The following is a 21,879-nucleotide window of genomic DNA, read 5'->3' as shown; positions in this document are numbered from 1 at the left end:
GAATTGTGCAGTCGGAAATTCAGCTAGAGGAATTCGTTCCCCACAAGGATTTCACCTCAGATTCATCTTAAACTTGAACACGAGATTTACCGCATTGATCATAAGTTGCCTGAAATTGGAAGTGACCTCAGTCTGCATTGCTGCTCGCATCGCTGCATTATTGACACAGGACTCGTCACTCGACGTGATTTATTCTCCATTCATCTCTGAAAGTCTTCACAAAGGCAAGGCAAGGCAAGTTTATTTATATAGCACATTTTATACACAATGGCAATTCAAAGTGCTTAACATAGAAGAAATTAAAAGAATTAAAAGAAATAAGATTAATTAAAACAGTTTAGAAAAATAAAATACAGTACAGTAAAAACAGTCGGACGAACAGCGGCACAGTGCTCATTCAGTAAATGCATAGCTAAACAGATGTGTTTTGAGTCTGGATTTGAATGTGACTACTGTAGGAGCGCATCTGATCTCTTCTGGAAGCTGGTTCCAGCATAGGAGCTAAAAACGGACTCGCCATGCTTAGAGTGAACCCTTGGTATTTCTAGCTGATATGATCCTAATGATCTGAGTGATCTGTTGGGTTTATATTCAGTGAGCATATCTGCAATGTATTGAGGTCCTAGGCCATTGAGTGATTTATATACCAGTAATAATACTTTAAAATCAATCCTAAATCTAACTGGGAGCCAGTGTAAAGACCTGAGGACTGGTGTGATATGTTCATATTTTCTGGTTCTGCTCAGAATCCTAGCGGCAGCGTTCTGTATGAGCTGCAACTGTCTTATGGTCTTTTTGGGAAGGTCAGTGAGGAGTCCATTACAATAATCCACCCTGCTGGTGATGAAAGCATGCACAAGTTTCTCTAAGTCTTGTCTGGAAACAAAGCATCTAATTCTTGCAATATTTTTCAGATGATAGTATGCTGATTTGGTTATTGCTTTGACATGACTACTGAAACTAAGGTCTGACTCTAGTGTCACACCAAGATTCCTGACTTGATTTTTTGTTGTTTGACCCCTAGAGTGAAGGTATGCGTTCACCTTGATAACTTCATCTTTGTTTCCAAATGCAATGACTTCAGTTTTGTCTTTGTTTAACTGAAGAAAGTTTTGGCACATCCAACTGTTGACTTCATCAATGCATTGGCACAGGGAGTCAATGGGGCTGTAATGGTTAGGCAATAGTCAAGTCAAGTCAAGTCAAGTTTATTTGTATAGCGCTTTTCACAATACAGATTGTATCAAAGCAGCTTCACAGTATTAAATTCAAATAATACAACAAAGTTTGTTTCAAGAGGAATTTATTGATTGATAAAATTAAATTAAATATCCCCAAAATATCCCCAACTGAGCAAGCCAAAGGCAACAGTGGCAAGGAACCGAAAAACTCCATCAAGTGACCTAATGGTGTCCTAAAACTCCATCAGCTGACCTAATGGACAAAAAAAACCTTGGGAGAACCCAGGGCTCAGTCGGGGGCCAGTTCTCCTCTGGCATAGGGCTAAGTAGATCTGTGTGTCGTCTGCATAGCTGTGGTAAGCAATTTGGTTCTTTTTCATTATTTGGCTCATTGGGAGCATTTACAGGTTGAACAGGAGTGGAGCAAGAATTGAGCCTTGAGGGACTCCGCATGTCATGGATGTCCACTCAGACATATGGTCTCCTATACTCACATAATAACCTCTCCCATCTAAGTATGACCTGAACCATTTTAGGACTATCCCAGAAAGCCCCACCCAGTTTTCCAGCCTGTCAAGAAGTACAGTTGTCACGGTTCATAAATCCTATGCCTCCTTCTTGTCTCGTGTTTCTGTTGTTGTGTGTGTGTGTGTGCTGATTGTGTGGGCGTGCCGACTAATTGACGCTCATCAGCGATCCCGCTCATCACTGTCATCACCAGCTGCAGCTCATCTCATCACCTATATATACTCTCGCATTTCTCATCTCCCTTGTCAGATTGTTGTTTGTGATTCCCGGTTGTGTTGTTCCCGTCGTCGTTCGAGTCTGGTGCCTTCTTCGTTCCTGTTCCTGTTCGTGTTCCTGTGGATGTTCACTCTGGATTTGTCACGTCACCTCAGCACTTCCCATCACGGCACTCATCTGACCATCGAAGTCCCTGCGTCACTAACCTGTTTCTTTCTGGACACTTTCCAACCATCATTACATTACTCAAATAAAAGAGAGTTTTTACTTGCAATTGCTTCCGTGTTTCCATCATGACAGAACAATCTGACCAAGCAATGGAAGCAGCGAGTTCCGGATCACTGGAAGAGTTCGTGAACAGCAGCATACTTCGAATGGACTCCCAGGAGAAGAACCTCAACGATACAGCGCGCGCTGTTCAGGCTCTAGTGACGCAGGTGTCCGAGCTCACCCAACAGCTTCAACAACTGCGAGCTCCCACTGCGCCCCCCACACCGCCGGTTCCCCCACCACCACCAGAAAACCCCTCCCAGTCGGAGCCACGCCTACCAGTTCCCGAGTTATATGCAGGTGAACCCAACTTCTGTCGAGCTTTCCTAACACGATGCTCCATGCACTTTTCCCTCCAACCCAGAACATTCAATAATGAGCGAGCCAAGGTCGCCTTTGTGTTGACGCTACTGACTGGGAGAGCGGCACTCTGGGGAACAGCGGTGTGGGAGAATCAAGATCCATGCTGCGCCTCGTTCCAGGAGCTCTCCGCCGAAATGAAACGGGTTTTCGATCGGGCCGTCGCTGGAAGAGAGGCAGCAAGGATGCTGGCTGATCTGCGACAAGGAGAGAGGTCCGTTTCGGACTTTTCAATCGAGTTTCGGACCCTAGCGGCGGAGAGTCAATGGAACGAGGAGGCGCAGTGGGACATGTTCCTGCATGGGCTGGCTGACCGCGTCCAGAAGGAGATTTATGCCATGGACCTTCCCTCATCACTCAACGACCTGATCGCGTTGGCATTAAGAGTGGACGCTCGATTATCGCGAATGGATCGCCGCACTCAGCCCAGTCGTCCCACAGGAGGGTTCGAGGGCCAACGATTTGGAGGCGGGGACGCGGTCAGCCCTGTCTGCGATCACGAGCCCATGCAGGTGGGGCGAGCTCGGCTTTCCCGGGAGGAGAAGGAAAGGCGGAGGTCCCAGGGCCTCTGCATGTACTGTGGAGGAGCGGGCCACTTCGCCTATAACTGTCCGTTAAAAGGCCCAGCCCGATAGTAAGTATGAGGCTACTATCGGGTGGGATCTCCGCCGAGAAGTCCTCATCCACATCTACTCTCCTTCCGGTAAGACTGAGATGGTCAACTCACTTTCACGACTGTCGAGCACTTCTGGATTCTGGGGCAGAAGGTAATTTCATGGATCACTCATTCGCACGCAAATTCCAAGTTCCCCTCAGACCCCTCACACACAAGATCTCAGTACACGCTCTCAACGGCCAGGAACTTCCCACCATCTCACTCATCACGGAGGACATCACTCTCATAACATCTGGAAATCACACAGAGACTATTTCCTTTTACATACTGGACACTCCCCTCGCACCCATCGTCCTTGGTCACCCCTGGCTCACCCGTCACAACCCTAGAGTGGACTGGCAATTGAAGTCTGTGTCGGCGTGGAGCAGTTTTTGTCATAAGTCTTGTCTAGTGTCTGCCTGTCCGTCTGTTTCTGTCCCTGTGTTTCAGGAGGAGGCAGTGGATTTATCTAACGTGCCCGCGGAGTACCTGGACCTGAAGGAGGTGTTCAGTAAGTCTCGGGCTGCTTCTCTTCCTCCGCATCGTCCCTATGACTGTGCCATAGAGTTATTGCCAGGTACGTCTCCGCCTAAGGGCAAATTATATTCACTCTCTGCTCCAGAGAGGGAGGCTATGGAGAAATATATTTCTGATTCTCTAGCAACGGGGTTCATCCGTCCTTCCTCTTCTCCAGCGGGGGCGGGGTTCTTTTTTGTGGGGAAGAAGGACGGGTCCCTGCGACCTTGTATTGACTACCGGGGGCTGAACAGCATCACGGTAAAGAATACTTATCCTTTGCCGTTGATGTCTTCAGCCTTCGAGAGGTTGCAGGGAGCGTCGGTCTTCACAAAATTGGATTTACGTAATGCTTATCATTTGGTCCGCATCAGGGAGGGGGATGAATGGAAGACCGCCTTTAATACCCCCAGGGGGCACTTTGAATACTTGGTCATGCCTTTCGGGCTGTCCAACTCCCCAGCGGTCTTCCAAGCACTTGTCAACGACGTGCTGCGAGACATGGTCGATCAGTTCATATATGTCTACCTGGACGACATATTGATTTTTTCTTCGTCTCTCCAGGAACATGTGCAGCACGTCCGACAAGTGCTCCAGAGGTTGCTAGAGAATGGGCTTTTTGTCAAGGCGGAGAAATGCGATTTTCATGCACAGTCTGTTCCTTTTTTAGGTTACATCGTGTCGGTTGAGGGAATGCGTATGGATCCTGAGAAGATCAAGGCTGTGGTAGAATGGCCAAGCCCAGATTCCCGTAAGGCCCTACAGCGGTTTCTGGGGTTCGCCAATTTCTACCGGCGTTTCATTCGCAATTTCAGCCAACTAGCCGCACCTCTGACCGCCTTGACCTCCCCCAGAACGACGTTCAGGTGGTCAGACGCAGCCGAGGCTGCGTTTGCCAAACTCAAGGGTTGCTTCGTTTCAGCCCCCATCCTGATAACCCCTGATCCATCACGTCAGTTCGTGGTGGAGGTCGATGCGTCAGAGGTGGGGGTAGGTGCAGTGCTATCCCAGCGTTCTCCTTCAGACGATAAGATGCATCCTTGCGCGTTTTTATCTCATCGTTTATCCCCTGCCGAGCGCAATTATGACATTGGCAACAGAGAGTTGTTGGCAGTCAAGTTAGCATTGGAGGAATGGCGCCACTGGTTAGAAGGGTCGGGGGTACCTTTTATCGTCTGGACCGATCACAAGAACTTGGAATATATTCGGACTGCTAAAAGACTAAACTCCAGGCAGGCTCGGTGGGCTCTTTTTTTCGGTCGTTTTGACTTTACTCTTTCGTACCGCCCGGGTTCTAAAAACATCAAACCCGACTCTTTATCGCGTATTTTTGACCGTTCCGAACGCCCGTCTACTCCCGAGTGCATTTTACCAGAGACTCTATTCATCTCTACACTCACATGGGAGATCGAATCGAAGGTCAAGAAGGCCTTAGAAGGGGTAACGCCTCCGGCCCGTTGTCCACCGAATCGTTTATTTGTGCCCGAGGGTTTACGGTCCAGCGTTATTCAGTGGGGACATTGTTCCAATGTGGCTTGCCATCCAGGAGTTAATCGCACTAAATTTTTGGTCAAGCAACGATTCTGGTGGCCTCTCATGGCTCGTGACGTTCACAATTTTGTCTTGGCTTGCTCAGTTTGCGCCACGGGTAAGACTTCCAATCGACCCCCAGATGGGTTACTTCAACCGCTGCCGGTGCCTTCGAGACCTTGGTCCCATATCGCTCTAGATTTTATCACCGCCCTCCCACCCTCCCAGGGTCACACGGTAGTTTTGACCGTGGTGGACCGGTTTTCGAAGGCGGCCCATTTCATTCCCTTGCCCAAATTACCCTCAGCCAAGGAGACAGCGTTGATAGTCGTTGACCACGTCTTTCGGCTACATGGCCTCCCGACGGACGTGGTTTCTGACAGGGGACCCCAATTTGTGTCCAAATTTTGGCGAGAGTTTTGTAAATGCCTGGGTGCGACTGTCAGTCTGTCCTCTGGGTTCCATCCCCAGAGCAATGGTCAAACTGAGCGAGCCAACCAGGATTTGGAGAGAGCGTTGCGATGTTTAGTATCCAAGAATCCTTCCTCTTGGAGTCAGCAACTGTCTATGGTGGAGTACGCCCACAACACGTTGCCAGTGTCATCCACGGGCCTATCACCGTTTGAGGGTAGTGTAGGATACCAGCCACCAATTTTTCCTAGTCTGGAATCCGAAGTCGTGGTCCCCTCCGCCCACGCCTTCGTCCAGAGGTGTCGTCGCACTTGGACTAGAGCCCGTGAGACTCTACTCCAAGTGGGGGCGCGCACCAAGGCCAAAGCCGATCGCCACCGGCGTAGGCCTCCCGTATACGTTGTCGGTTCCAAAGTGTGGCTTTCTACCAAGGACATTCCTCTCCGCTCCATTTCTAATAAGCTTGCACCCAAATTCATTGGCCCGTTCTCTGTCACTAAAATCATTAATCCAGTGACAGTCCGTCTCAACCTCCCTCCAGTGTACAGGAGGATTCATCCCGTCTTTCATGTGTCCAAAATTAAGCCTGTTTTCTTTGCTCGCATTAATCCGCCAGCCCCGGTTCCCCCCCCGCCGCGACTCGTAGACGGGGAACCTACTTATTCGGTCAATCGTGTTCTGGACTCGAGACGGAGGGGACGCGGATTTCAGTACTTGGTGGACTGGGAAGGTTACGGTCCGGAGGAGAGAAGTTGGGTTCCTGCTAGGGACATCCTGGATCACTCCCTTATCGATGATTACAATCGGCAGGTAAGGGAGTCTGGGAACGCCAGGAGGCGTTCCTAGGGAGGGGGGTACTGTCACGGTTCATAAATCCTATGCCTCCTTCTTGTCTCGTGTTTCTGTTGTTGTGTGTGTGTGTGTGCTGATTGTGTGGGCGTGCCGACTAATTGACGCTCATCAGCGATCCCGCTCATCACTGTCATCACCAGCTGCAGCTCATCTCATCACCTATACTCTCGCATTTCTCATCTCCCTTGTCAGATTGTTGTTTGTGATTCCCGGTTGTGTTGTTCCCGTCGTCGTTCGAGTCTGGTGCCTTCTTCGTTCCTGTTCCTGTTCGTGTTCCTGTGGATGTTCACTCTGGATTTGTCACGTCACCTCAGCACTTCCCATCACGGCACTCATCTGACCATCGAAGTCCCTGCGTCACTAACCTGTTTCTTTCTGGACACTTTCCAACCATCATTACATTACTCAAATAAAAGAGAGTTTTTACTTGCAATTGCTTCCGTGTTTCCATCATGACAACAGTATGTTGTGCATACAACTGCATTTGACAACTGCATTTTTCAGGGAGTTTGGAAAACTCCCAGAGAGAAATGAGGCATTTACCACTTCTAGAAGATCTGCTTCTAAACTGTTTAACACACTTTTGAAAAAAAGATGTGGGAAGTGTGTCTAGGGCTCATGTTGATGTTTTAAGGTGCTGCACGGTTTCCTCCAAAATTTTGCCATCAATTTCTTTGAAATCAGACAAAGTTACTACTTTCTCAGGTGGTCTGATCTGTCTGACCAAAGCTAAGCTAAGTCATTTTTTATACTCATTGCTAAAAGCTATCAGGGTATTGGCAACATGCTTGTTGCTAATGCTATACGTGTGGCTTGGGCTTATCTAACTTAGTCGTTTTCATTAAAATGCTCTTGCTTTACTGTGTTGTCATTGGCAACTGATCGCGTTGCAACCGCTTTGCTTTTAGTACTATGCAGCAGATTCAAGCAGCTTGCTTGATAGGAATGAACAATTAACGATGCAAACGGGATAATACTGCTGTTGCACAGCTTTAAAAAAGACATAGTAAACAGTCACTATTCAGGTGAGTCACTTCAGCGTTATCGGACACGCTTGGTCTATCTAGTTCTTGGAAACACGGCGTTCTTAAATCAATATTTTGTGTCAAATTATTGATTTATTTTGTAGGTAGCCATGTAATAAGCAGGATAATGTATTGCGAGGCGGTTGTTATAGTGAATAACAACCCCTTCAGGCTGATTCAAGCTCCGCTCTGTGTCGGGGTCCAGTTCAGCCTGTCGGGGTTGTTATTCGCTATAACAACCGCCTCGCTATACATTATCCCTTACTTATTGACCAAAATAAGCCAATAATTATGGCTTTACTACCACTAATACAATACTAATAAAGATAATTTGACCCCCTGTTCTAAAGATAGAGGTTCTTATTTGCACTATTGGTTTGTTTAGCAGTTATTCTGCAACGTGATCTCACGAGAAAATGTGTGTATTTTTACGTACAGTGTGGTTTTACAACACGTACGTTTACATACGTTTTCATACACTGAAAAGTACAATATTAACAAAATAACAAGACTACACTTTAAAACCTTAAAATGAATAACATTTCTGTAATCGTTTAAGCATAATTGATCATGTAATACTTGAACCAAAAACCATTTGTCAGACATAGGACCAGAAAATACACCAAAACACAACATAAATTCACAAAATACATCATATGAGGTGTGCACTTTGCCTTTGCCTCTCCTGATAAAAGCCCACTCGACTGAGGGCTGGCGTCCTCTAAAGCCCTGCTATCAGGTGTTTCCCTTCAAGAGGTCTACAATGGTGCTGGCTGGGCCTCCCCACACACTTTCATAAGGTATAGCCTGGGTCTGCCCTCCACGCCGGGTTCTCAAGTCCTAACGTCCTGAGTTGTGCTATTCAAGCTTCACACCAGAGGGTGTTCCATAAAGGCCGCTTATAAAACCGGGGATTAAAGTCCAACACCTGACTTGAATGAACCTAACAAATAAGTTGGGGCTAAAGCGGTTTCAACAAAGGTAATTGAAGTTCACGCAATCCCACTAATTTGATCCACTTTTATCTAGTCTAGTCTGCACGCGTTTCTTAATAAGCAGCCCTAGGTCGATCGTGGATCAAATCGATCCATCATCAAACAGCATTTATTTTGTGCTGTTTTATGCGTTTGAGACATGGGGTTTTCCTATAAGTATATTCTCCATCCGTAAATGTTAGAAAGCCGTGCAAATATTTCCATTTTGCTGCTAAACTTCACATTGAATGAGCGCTGCTGCGCGCCAAATAGGAGCGCAATGATTCTGTCTAAAATATACATTTTGCTTGGAAAATTAATATGCAATATTTTATAACACCAGAAATATCTTCTAGCTATAATAATTCATATTTAGGATGTTGGATAATTTGCGGTGAACTTGTAGCTCATTGCACTCATATATTTTATACTTATGATGTAACTATAAAATAATAATAAATAAAAAATAAAAAACAGAAGTAATTCAGGGAAGAACTTTTTCAAGAAACCAAATATAATAAAGATACAAAATATAATTTTGGGTATAGGACCTATGCTATTTAATAAAGATGAGTTATACTTATTTAGAATGCTGAGCATTACAGCTTTAACAGCAATAAAATTATTTTGGAGAAAGCAAGAATGCCCAGTTTTAAATGATTGGTTAGATTTAGTTTCCAAAGTACACCATGGAGAGGATAACACAATTAAGAGCAAAAGTATACATTTTGAAAAGATATGGGCAACTCTAAAATCAAAGAATATTCTATAAAATAAAGAAATACATTTTTCATGAATCAATTACATTTTCTATATAACCCTCCCTCCCTTTTAATTCTTTTTTATTCTTTAACAAATTCTTATTTATTTGTTCATTTATTTATTTACTTATTTATTATTGTTGTTATTTGATATTTAAATAATATTACTTGAACTTATTGGGAATTATGTGTCATTATAAGAGTTTGATATAAATATGATATAAATATTTGATATATATATACAGTGAGGAAAATAAGTATTTGAACACCCTGCTATTTTGCAAGTTCTCCAACTTAGAAATCATGGAGGGGTCTGAAATTGTCATCGTAGGTGCATGTCCACTGTGAGAGACATAATCTAAAAAAATCCAGAAATCACAATGTATGATTTTTTAACTATTTATTTGTATGATACAGCTGCAAATAAGTATTTGAACACCTGAGAAAATCAATGTTAATATTTGGTACAGTAGCCTTTGTTTGCAATTACAGAGGTCAAACTTTTCCTTTAGTTTTTCACCAGGTTTGCACACACTGCAGGAGGGATTTTGGGGATATTTTCTCTCTAAAGAGGAAGCATCAGTTAGACTACTGAGAAGTGTACATGCAAATCAAAATTGGGCATTTACCAATCAGTGGCCAATTTTCAAACTACAATAAATAGGCTTGTTTGAGATGATCAAAATCTGCGCAGAAACGATCACCGTGAGATGCATGCTGGTTAGAAATAAGCTTGTTTGAGATGTGCCTTGCCTCTCCTGAAATGTAGAGGACAATTCTCTCTCTTCTCGCAGTGGATCAGACACATGTGAGATCAAAGATGGATATTGCGGGATTCACGGAATTCATGCTTGTGTACAGTGTAGATAATAAACTGGATGTAATTGAAGTTCTTTTACTTTTATATGAAAATAAATATGATGAGCATGTCACGGTTTATGAATTCACTGTCTCTCTCTCGTCTAACGTGCTGTTGTGTGTGTGTGTCTGTGAGCGTGGTCACTGATCATCAGTGATCAGTAGCGCCAGCTGGATTCAATTGTTTGTCCCTTTATATGTTCAGTAACTGGTGTCTCATGTTGTCAGATTGTTGTGGTTTCCCATGCTTGTTCCTGTGATCTTCGTGTTGGATTTGGATTCGGATTCCCTGTGTCTTCGTCGTGTTCGTCCCCGGATTCTCTGCACTCTGCACTGGATCACCGAGCACCGTCACAAGGGATTATTTCACTGGATCAGAGCACCGTCACGAGGGATCATCATTGGACTTGAGCACCAGCACCTGTCGTCCACCGAGGTCCCTGTGTCACTGTTCCACCAGCGTTTGTGTCCGCCCGCCTGTCCTGCTGTGTTGGCGACCATCTGTGTGCTTTGTCTGACCATTGTGCTTAATACTAATAAAGAGCGTTATTGCATTTACATCCTGTTCTGTCATCCGTTACAGAGCAAGACACCCAAAGTACTTGTTATTTAATTCCATTCCAAATACGTGTTTATCAATAATTTTTACTTTCACTCCTTCCCTCACTGCAGCCGCCTACTCTCGACTACATTTCAGGCGAGGCAAAGCACATCTCAAACAAGCCTATTGTTTTTCAACAGACTTGCTAAAATCATGAAGGCCCACCCCTAAACCAAGCCCCCGTGGATTAGAACAAATCGGGTAAAGCGGTTGAAAATGCCCATTGTGGTTTGAAAACCCCCACTGATTGAGAAACACCCACTAGAGTTCTGCAGAGATACATACCTGAATGATCTTGTGCTCATCAACTACAAATCACTGTTAGTTCAATGTCACTTGCTGCGTCTCAAATCGCACTACTTATTTGTGAAGAAAAAGTGCATACTTTTTAGTGTGTATCAGAAGAGTAGACAAGCTTTGGGACAAACTATCACGTCATACAATAGCGTCTTTAACGACTGCTCTCTGTCTCATCCTGTCATGCAACTGACCTGTCAATCATATTGTCAAAGATGAAATCCTCCACATTTCATTTCATTTAATTTCCTACCGTATCAGAGAGAAACACAGAAGCACATTGATCTGCAGTCTTTCATGAGAAAACACATTAAAAAAAAACATGCTATGCATTGAGACACACTTATTTTAATCTCACATACTATTTAGGGTGGATAGTATGGACATTGAGATGCAGGGTGTGTCTCCATCCATGTGTGCTGTTGACTTTCATCAAATGCTGATCCAACACACTTTAAACATTGAAATGTCAATCTCAACCAAAATTATGGTTTGGATCAAAACTCAACATTGTATCAATGTCACCATGCTATCTGGCACGTCTCATCCGACAGACAGAAAGGCGCCGCTCGCGAGCACACTTCTGAGCACTGGAATGCCGAATGGGACACCCTACGGACTCGTACACTTGGCGAGCACGCACAATTTAAGGCCACGAGACTGCGAGTCCACAAGTGTGCCATTTGGGATCCAGCCCTAGTTTTCCCAGGAGGTCTCCAATCCAGGTACTAACTAGGCTCAACCCTGCTAAGCTTCAGTGGACAACCAGTCTTGGGCTACAGGGTGATGTGGCTGCTGGCATCATTATGAAAATGATGTGAATCATATACAATGACCTTCAGTCACCAGATCTCAACCTAACTGAACACCAATGGGCGATTTTGATGATGGTGGTAGCACTCTCTACTACCATTATCAAAATGCCAAAAAGGACTACATTTTGAAGAAAAAAATGATATTTGAATCATGTAGTAGAGCTACAGAGACGTGGTGAATTGATGGCAAAGTGCACTGAAGCCGTTTAAGCGGCATGTGGTGGCCCAACACCTTACCATGAAACTTTATCTTGTTCTTTTTTTAATTTATTTTTTATTTGATTTGTCTCCAATCTGTGTTTATATACATAATCAAGTATTAAATATAATAAACAACCCAAATGTTTGTTTTGAGAAAAAAATAATCTGTAGGTTTTTGCCTGTGCTATCTTGGCTCCCCCTCCCTAGAATGATACAGCACTTTCAAATCACTTTTAGTTTCTGTTTCCTGGAAATGGAGACTGGCATTACATCGATTTTAACTCTTTCCATCCTGTTAGGACTTTATAAATATTTCACTTTGTACTCATGATGTATATCAGACAATTCGTTTTAGGTTAATTAAAACAAAATGCCTTTACGTATTCTGCTTTTACAAAAGAAATGATGTGGTAAAGCAATTAATTCAATATGCATTTAAATGTGTTCCCAGTATTGTGTGTAAAATAGAAAGTGAAAGTGAAAAAGGAACAGGAGGCTATATATACGGGCACCGTGATGTAAGCTTCCACACTGGGCTGCAGACTGACTGAAAAACGTGAAGTGACCATTCTTCTGAGAAAAACAGCAGATAATGGGAGGCGAACCTTCAAAACCTTCATACACTTCAACACCGGATCCAAAACCTAATCCAGGTGAATTAGGCAATGATTTACATATATATTTTTTGCATAATTTTGCAGTATTATATGATTTGTATTCTGACAGGGGACACACCCATAGATAATCATATTTTCTGTTTATATACTGTATGTAGAATTGGAAACACCATGGAGGAGAATTGACTGGGGGTAAGTTTACAATATAATATTCATGCTATGTAGAAAATAATGTTGCCTATTTGTCTTATTTCCATGAATAGATATAAATATGTTTATAAAAGAGTGATGGTATATATGACTTTCATAGCAAAAAAAGAATTGGATATGAAAATATATGAACACAATAAATAACAACAGTCATTATAGCAGTAATTTACATTTTACATTTACATTTACATTTATTCATTTAGCTGACGCTTTTATCCAAAGCGACTTACAATTGCTATATATGTCAGAGGTCGCACGCCTCTGGAGCAACTAGGGGTTAAGTGTCTTGCTCAGGGACACATTGGTGTCTCACAGTGGATTTGAACCCGGGTCTCTCACACCAAAGGCATGTGTCTTATCCATTGCGCCACCCCCCCTCCCTATAGTGGTGTACAAGCATAGTAATAACAAATGCATAATTTTATCAATAATAGTGGCCTTTAATGTTTCCTATTATTAGTAGATGCCAGTGACTAATCAACACTATATTGTTTACAACATAATGTACTGTTTTAAAGATTTCAGTAAGAGCTTATTCTTTTTATATTGCCAAACACACTAAGTACTTGGCTAAATAAATATCTAAATAAAGGTGTGACCAAATGAGACTTGAATGTGCAATATATGACAAATCAGCAGTTTTTCTGAAGTTCCTTTCTTCAAAGTATTTTCTTTCTTGTACTTGCATAGACAAAAAGAAGAGCTGAAGAAAAGCCTAGAAGAGTTCTCTGTGAGAAATCCAGATGTAAAAGACATCAGGATCCTTGTAGCTGGACAGATTGGAGCAGGGAAGTCCAATTTTATTAATTCTGTCAACAACGTTTTCCGAGGACGGATCACAAGTAGCGCAATAGCTAATTCAAGTATTGGCGCTAGTCACAGTTTTACAAAAAAAGTAAGTATTATTTTTTAAATAATATTGCACATATACAGTAAAAAAAATTAATTTCCAATAAAATGCATAAATAAGTTTTTATTTTCTCAATAAAATAAAAATCTCTAGTTGACCCATAGTTGTCACAATTATGTTTCTGTTGACTTTTAGTTTGATACTTTGATACTTAGTTTGATACTTTGATAATTCTGTTTCTGTTTGTCCCTGTTTCTCCTTTCTGTTTACTTTCTGGCTTCTTTGAGCCGTCGAGTTGCTGAATGTTGGTGCGGATCAATAGTGAATATACTATGTCCGTACTATGTTTATACTATATATAAAATGATGGATCGCCCTATAATTGATGTTGACCTCTTGACCTTTGGTGAACTCTTGACCTTGCCACGCCCCCTGCCCTAGCAATGACCTTGACCCCTCCATGCCAGTGTCGCCTTTGACCTTGGTTATAATTGGAATAATTAGATCATTGGATAATTGGAATGTCTGAGAATAATTTGTCTATTGATTAATGTTTGAACTTTGACATGTTATAATGGAAATCATGAGGGTTATTTTTGAGCTCTGACATGCAAGCATCAGCTCCCTCTCACCCTTCACGTTCCAGAGCACAGGGGGATTGCTGGGGACAGTGGAAGTGAGAAAAAATAGGTTTTCTAATAATGAAATTAAAATTGAACAGAACATATCATGAGGATGAATCATACGCACTGCCTCCTCAGCCCTCACAGGACCCACGGAGCCAGGTACGTGTACCACACTCACCGCCTCTACTCCAGGACGCTGTCCCTTTGGTGCCACTCGTAGATTGTGAGCCTAGCTAGCGCTTCCCAGCCCCTCAAGCTGGCTCATTCAGACAGTCAGACTCAGCTATGCGATTCAGTTCGGTAGGCGTCCACCCAGGTTAAGCAGCGTCCTGTTTACCTCCGCGGCAGAAAAAAACACCCCTTTCCTCCGTGCGGAGATTACAGTCCTTTGGAGATGTCATTCTTCATCATCTAAGGTGCTTGGGGTTGAGACTCAATGCCAAGAAGAGTTCACACACTGTCCACTTTGGTTTTCCCTCACACATTCAGCTCCTCTGGGGCTGGATCCCATGGTACGGGAGTTTTAGAGAGGGTCCGTTGGCACGGGGTCAATCTACTTCTGGTAGCCCCTTACTGGCCATCCCGAGTTTGGTTCTCAGACATCATAGTGCTTTCTAGCAGGCCCTCCATGGCAGATTCCAATCAGGAGGGACCTTCTATCCCAAGCCGAGGGCTCAATACACCACCCTCGGCCGGAGCTTTGGAAGCTATGGGTCTGGGCCCTGAGGGGGACTAACTCATAAGTTGCTCGGAGGATGAGGTCCTTCGTCCAAGCCAGGGTTCCATTTTGGGACCTGGCAGTAATTATCCCTGGCACCCTTTGAACCCATTGACGAGGTGTCGGAGAAGTTTCTCTCTTTCAAAAGTGGCCTTCCTGCTGGCTATTACGTCCCTCAAGAGAGTTGGGGGCCTGCAGGTGCTATCTGCTGCTCCCTCTTGCCTTGAGTTTGCTCCTGGAAGAGTAAAGTGCCATTCTCCACCCTGGGCCGGGCTATGTGCCCAAGGTGCCATCTAATGTGGCACGGTCTGTTATCCTGCAGGCTTTTCATCCTCCACCACATGTGTCGGCTGATCAGGAATAGCCACATCTACTACGCCCTGTCCAGACCTTGGAGGCCTATGTACGTAGGTCCACGGGCTGGAGGAAGTCGAACCAGCTGCATGTGTGTTTCGGGGGTCGCTTAAGAAGGGTTCTCCTGCCTCTAAGGATACCATTAGCAGGTGGATTGTGGAGGCTATTTCTTCAGCGCATGAGGCGCATAGTTTGCCTTCGCCTCTCCTAATAAGAGCCCACTCGACTGAGGGGTGGTGTCCTCCAAAGCCCTGCTATCGGGTGTTTCCCTTCAAAAGGTCTGCAATGGTGCTGGCTGGGCCTCCACATACACTTTCATAAGGTATTATAACCTGGATCTGCCCTCTACACGGGGTTTTAAAGTCCTTAAGTCCTGAATTGTGCCATACAAGCTTCACACCAGCACAGGCACTAGTCAGTGTGGTGCAATGGGTATTTCCTGCCCCAAAGTGTTGTCTTCGATGAAGTGCGAGTTCCCTCGAAAGGAACGTCTCGGGTTATGACTGTTATGACTCGGATTACGTCTCGTTCCCTTCTCAGGGAACAAGGGTTACAGTCGTAACCCGAGATGTTCCCTCCATCAGGGAATGGAGTTTACAATAGTAACCGAGATGTTCTTGGTCAGTTCTTGTTTATTATTTGTGTGGTTTGTGTTTACTAGAGCTTTACTTCTACAATCTCATTTGTGTTTTGCTTCAGTTTATCAGTTTATCAACAGTTTTCTTGGAACTCCTTCGTTATGCGATGATACAATCACACTGTTACAATAGTATGTGCATTATGGCTGTGTCTAAATTTGTCAGTTGGAAAAAAACATTATTTATGAATCCTCCTGAATGTGTTTTTTTTTTTTTTTAGCTTAAAACACACCGCGTCAGAAGTAAAGATGGTGATTTGCCTTTTTCCTTGATTGACATAATGGGTTTGGAACCTGCAGCAATGTGTGGGTCTCAGCCAGAAGATATCATCAAAGCCATTTATGGACATGTCAAGAATGACTACAAAGTAATAAACCACATTTATTAGACAAAATTAAACATTGTACAAATACAAATTATTTTGACAGTCTAACTGATATTTTCATATATTTTGTCTTCATTTTAAATCTTAGTTCGACCCAGAGGAGCCACTCAGTGATAAGAGTGAATATTACAAAAGTGACCCTTTGCTCTCTGATCAGGCTTTCTGCCTGGTTTACGTTGTGGATGCAAATTTAGTCCAGTTCTTGGATGAAAAACTAACTGATAAATTGCACATAATCCGCACAAGATGCAGCGAAAACGGTAAGACTGGCCTTTAAATGTGTGGTTACTGACACTGGAGAGTTTAAGAGTACAGTACAGAGGTGGGATGTAACATTAATAGAAAACATTGACAACTGTTTGCATGGAATTATTATTGTAATTAATTCTTGTTCAAAATAACTGTTGGCAAAACCTTGATTATTCATTTGATTGGATGCAAACCTAGTAAAGAAAGATTCTCTAGAATCATTTTGTTAATAATTATAAATCTGTTGAACTTCATTGTACAGCATGTTCCCCAGTAAAATGACATGCCCTCCAAACACAAAGTCCAATTGTGTCATTAGGAATATTTTATATTAGCATATTTATTTGCCAAAAAAAAAAAAAAAAAGTTTTCCCATAGCTAAATTCTACACATTAAATTCTATTTGTATTGGAATTTATGAAAAAAGGACTGTTCCAATCACTAGAAGTCAAAGATACAGTCTGCAAAATAGAAAACTTAATAAACATTTTTGTCTTCCATAATTTGTAAACAATGGAAATGTGCTCTTTTCTTATAAAAAGATAACAGATGTATCACTATCATTGTAGGGATTCCTCAAGTGATCGTCATGACTAAAGTGGATTTAGTATGTCCACTGGTGAGTAAAGACCTAAGGAAGATCTACACCAGTAAGAAGATCAGAGAGAAGGTGCATTTAACATCCTATATGTGTTTTACTTTGTGGAAGTGAATTTTTTTTTTATTTTTTTTTATTAGGTTTGTCTGATATTTGTTGAATCATCATTCATTTTTTGGCTTTACATCTTTTTGTTCTTTAGATGCAGATGTGTAGTGACAAGACCGGAGTGCCAATGAACCACATCTTTCCAGTGAAGAACTACAGTGAGGAGATCGACACAGATGATGATGTTGATGTTCTCATTCTAAAGGCACTTGACCAAATAGTAAACCTTGCTAATGATAGACTGAGAGATGCTGCTTCAAACTGATGCAAACAATTAATACAATACAGTCAATACAATTACTCGACTCAATAACAGTGCAAAGCATGGAATGCACATTGATGACACTTACTAACTATACATGCATGTATAAAATACCCTTTTCCATGTATGACAAATCAAGGAAGTATAGCAGGTTTATTGCAGGTAATAATGTTCATCACTGTTGAAAATATGCTATACTGTTTATTGCAATTAAATGTTAATCTTAAAGCAGTACAAGAGTTTTAACCTAATAGATTCAGCTTTAAAGGCAGGGTAGGTAGGATTTTTCAAAAAAAAAAAAAAATTTCCAAATTTGTTTAAAATGTCTTTATATACCAATACATAATTAAAATGTAAGTACTCTGAAAAAGAGAGTATAAAAATCGAGTGTCTGTAGACCTCTCACGACTCTTGTAAACACAGCTAATTATTCACTCCACCCCCTCCCTTCTGAGCTCCTTCTAAAGCCACGCCCCCAAAACACATGAACGTGCGACGCCAAACGCTCAGGCTCAGCTGGAAGACGCATTTATTTACTTATTTATTTACCTGAGACGAGTGGAGAGGAAGGAGCGCACAGTGCATGCAGTGACATCATGTCAGAATCACATGTAATAAAATACCTAACTTTATCACTATAGGCCTAAATATAAACAAATAAGATGGCTTTTAGTTATCACTATCAAGCTAGCATATCGATACTGGTAAAGTTTACTAAATATAAACAAATAAGATGGCTTTTAGTTATCACTATCAAGCTAGCATATCGATACTGGTAAAGTTTAAAATATATTTTGTTTGATTCGGTAATGAGCTATATTTATAGGTAACGAGCTATATTTATAAGGCAAAGCTAAAAACAGGTTGCATTGATACACGTTTTTCCATTACCATCAGTTACACTGTGATGAAGGTGAATTTCGTGTAAGATTCATAACATATACGGTGTTTTGCATGTAAGAGTTTCCATGATGAAAACATTGTTGACTCTGATGAGGACTAACCTGAAACCACTTAATAAAAGTATATGTTTCTTCCTAAATGAGGTTGTGTGCTGTTTGCATACTGTTTGTTCTAACAGAATCCCTTTAGTTGTTATTGATATACAAGGCAATTGATTCATCTGTGTGAGAATGCCGCTGGCTCTGATGTAGTGGTTAAACTTGAGACATGATTTGTCTTCTGAATATCTAACTGGCGATCTTTGGTCTCATGAATCTCAATGAAATTCCTGGGCAAATAATTTTGGATGAGGTGACGTTTCAAAAGTGACGTTTCAAAACTTTAAATATTTAGGCGATTTAAATTTAAATTGCTAAAATAGTGTAATATCTTGACACTTGACATTTTGACTGTGTTCTAAAGTTAAAAATATATCCTCATTAATTATGGCACCTATTGATTATTTAAGTTTATTGACTGGAATAAGCCAATAATTACGGCTTTACTACCACTAATACAGTACTAATAAAGATAATTTGACCCCCTGTTCTAAAGATAGCGGTTCTTATTTACACTATTGGTTTGTTTAGCAGTTATTCTGCAACGTGACCTCACGAGAAAATGTGTGTATTTTTACGTAAAGTGTGGTTCTACAACACGTACGTTTACATATGTTTTCATACACTGAAAAGTACAATATTAACAGAATAACAAGACTACACTTTAAAACCTTAAAATTAATAACATTTCTGTAATCGTTTGTAATCAACTTATCTGTATTAGTTCTCGTTTGTCAATATGGTTTCTAATTAGTTAAGTCGGTAACACTTTAGAATACTGTATCTTACTTACTGCATAACTAATAAGGAATTATTGAAGAACTACTAGGTAATTATTCATTAACTACTTCTTCACTACTGTTAACTACTAAGGAAGATGTGTTAACTAATCAGTATGTAATTATTTTTATGATTGTGTTAAGTAACAGTTAGTTAATCAATAAATAATGAATTCTGTCATAACTCTTGAAGAAGAACTACTAATTATCTACTAATTAAGGTTCAAGAAAAATAACTAAGAAGTAACTACTAATGAACAGTCAAACAAAACTAACCTCAGATTAGTTTTTATATTTTATATACAGTACTGTGTGTGTGTGTATTCCTCAGCATAGAATGCCATTGAGTAAATTCATGTTTGAGGCAATGACTGAGGGAAACTTATTAGTAATTCATAAATAATTATCAAATAATTCTGCAGGAATTACTTAGAACCTGGAACAGTATTCTAAAGTGAGAATATAGGGAACTCGTTAGTAATTAATAAATAATTATCAAATAATTATCCAGGAATTAGGCTACTTATAACCTGAAACAGTATTCTAAAGTGAACATATAAGGAAATTAATTGGTAATTAACAAATAATTATTAGATAATTCTTCAGGAATTACTTGGAACCTGGAACAGTATTCTAAAGTGAGAATATAGGGAACTCATTAGTAATTAATACAGAATTACCACATACTTCTGACTCAAATCAAACTTACTGTAAAAAAACACATTATTAACGGTATTATCTAAACCTTTGTAAAATAGGTAAGTTATCATACATTATGATACATTTTGCTAATTAAATAAAAAGTTTGCTTATTTGCAGATCAATATATAGCCTATAGTAAATGTCTGCACTTATCTTTTTTTATTAGTGCTGAAGAATGACTAAAACTGGCTAGAAAATAAAATAAAAAACATTGATCAGTGCTTTTTACTTTTCAAGTAATTACCTTTGTACTTTTACTAAGGTAATTTTGAAAATGAATAGGCCAATAGTTTATCATTTTACTGGAGTAATATTTTATTGGGTTATCTGTACTTTTACTCAAGTACTTGATTTGTGTACTTCATCCACTCCGCTGCTAAAATAAAACGGTTTATTGTAGTAACCACTGTGTATGACTGTTCATTAGTAGTTACTTCTTAGTTATTTTTCTTGAACATTAATAGATAATTAATAATAGTTCTTCAAGAGTTGACAATTCATTAGTTATTGATTAACTAACTGAAACTTAACACAATCATACAATTCTATTACATACTAATTAGTTAACACATCTTCCTTAGTAGTTAACAGTATTGACTTAAGTGTTAATAAAGAATGACCTATTAATTCCTCAATAATTCCTTATTAGTTATGCAATAAGTAAGATACAGTATTCTAAAGTGTTACCGTTAAGTCTTGTCAGCTGTTCCTGTTTAGTACCTCATTTGCTATGTGTATTTATGCTCCCCGTTCTGTTCGTTTGTGTAAATGTGGCCGTTTACCCTCTGATTTTGTTCATAATTAAAAGACTTTGTATCTATCTCCTTCATCGTGTGCCTTTATATAGTTATTGAACTAAAATTATTTTTCATAGTATCAGGAAAGAAAGAAAAAAAAAGGGAAAAGACATTCAGATACTCTTGAACAAACTTGATGACCAGGTAACTTGTTTATTTTGGTAACTTGTTTATAACTTGTAACATAATTTACCTCCTAATTTTAAATTAATTTAAAATTAAATGTATTTAAAATGTGTATTTGAGTATTTTGTATTTTGCTGGACAAATACATAATCAGATGTAATTAAATACTTTGAGATATTGTGTTTTGCAACAATGTCATTTTATTCTCAAATAATACAAGAACTTTCTTCACCAGAGTTAATAGGACTACCAAATATGTGACCCTGGATCACAAAACCAGTCACAAGTCGCACGGACATATTTGTGGCAATAGCCAACAATACATTATATGGGTCAAAATTATCCATTTTTCTTTTATGCCAAAAATCATTAGGATATTAAGTAAAGATCATGTTCCATGAAGATATTTTGTAAATTTCCTACCGTAAATATATAAAACAAGTATAACAGTGAATGCAGCACAATCGTGAACATAAATTAACAACTTTAAAGGAGATTTTCTCAACGTTTCGATTTTTTGTTTGTTTTTTGCACACTCAGATTCCAGATTTTTAAATGGTTGTATCTCGGCCAAATATTGTCCTATCATAACAAACCATACATCAATGGGAAGCATATTCATGTATACATCTCAATTAAAAAAAAAAAAAAAAATACCCATGTGACTGGCTTTGTCACATATAGCCTATCACAGTTTTGGGCTAGATGCATGTTAATAATGTGGCACATTCTGTTGGATCCATAGGCTGATTAACCATAGTCTTAAAGGGATAGTTCATCCAAAAGTGAAAACTGTCATCATTTACTC

At 40.7% G+C, this 21,879-nt stretch overlaps 1 protein-coding gene across 2 annotated transcripts; it reads left to right on the top strand.

Annotated features, from left to right (window-relative positions):
- The first annotated feature begins 12,299 nt into the window (after positions 1–12,299).
- LOC309489128 (interferon-induced protein 44-like) lies at positions 12,300–18,762 on the top strand. Of its 2 annotated transcripts, XM_082157700.1 has the most exons (7): positions 12,317–12,704; positions 12,827–12,860; positions 13,569–13,773; positions 16,285–16,431; positions 16,538–16,709; positions 17,268–17,368; positions 17,499–18,354. In XM_082157700.1, the coding sequence occupies exons 1-7, from the start codon at positions 12,644–12,646 to the stop codon at positions 17,667–17,669; spliced, it is 891 nt and encodes a 296-aa protein (XP_082013826.1). In that variant the 5' UTR covers positions 12,317–12,643; the 3' UTR covers positions 17,670–18,354. The 2 variants fall into 2 exon arrangements, with proteins under 2 accessions (XP_082013827.1, XP_082013826.1); XM_082157701.1 differs by lacking the exon at positions 16,285–16,431 and having other exon boundaries at positions 12,300–12,704; positions 17,499–18,762.
- Positions 18,763–21,879: the final 3,117 nt, after the last annotated feature.

Source organism: Leuciscus leuciscus (assembly GCF_965113295.1).
Source record: "Leuciscus leuciscus genome assembly, chromosome: 24".
Lineage (NCBI taxonomy): Eukaryota > Metazoa > Chordata > Actinopteri > Cypriniformes > Leuciscidae > Leuciscus > Leuciscus leuciscus.
The sequence above is the reverse complement of the archived record's forward strand: the minus strand, read 5'-3'. Positions and strand labels throughout refer to the sequence as shown.

Coding starts and splice junctions, on each gene's coding strand:
- LOC309489128 (XM_082157700.1), top strand. CDS start 12,644: ATGGGAGGCGAACCTTCAAAACCTTCATACACTTCAACACCGGATCCA. Junction 12,861..13,568: donor TGGAGGAGAATTGACTGGGG/GTAAGTTTACAA, acceptor GTACTTGCATAG/ACAAAAAGAAGAGCTGAAGA. Junction 13,774..16,284: donor GTCACAGTTTTACAAAAAAA/GTAAGTATTATT, acceptor TTTTTTTTTTAG/CTTAAAACACACCGCGTCAG.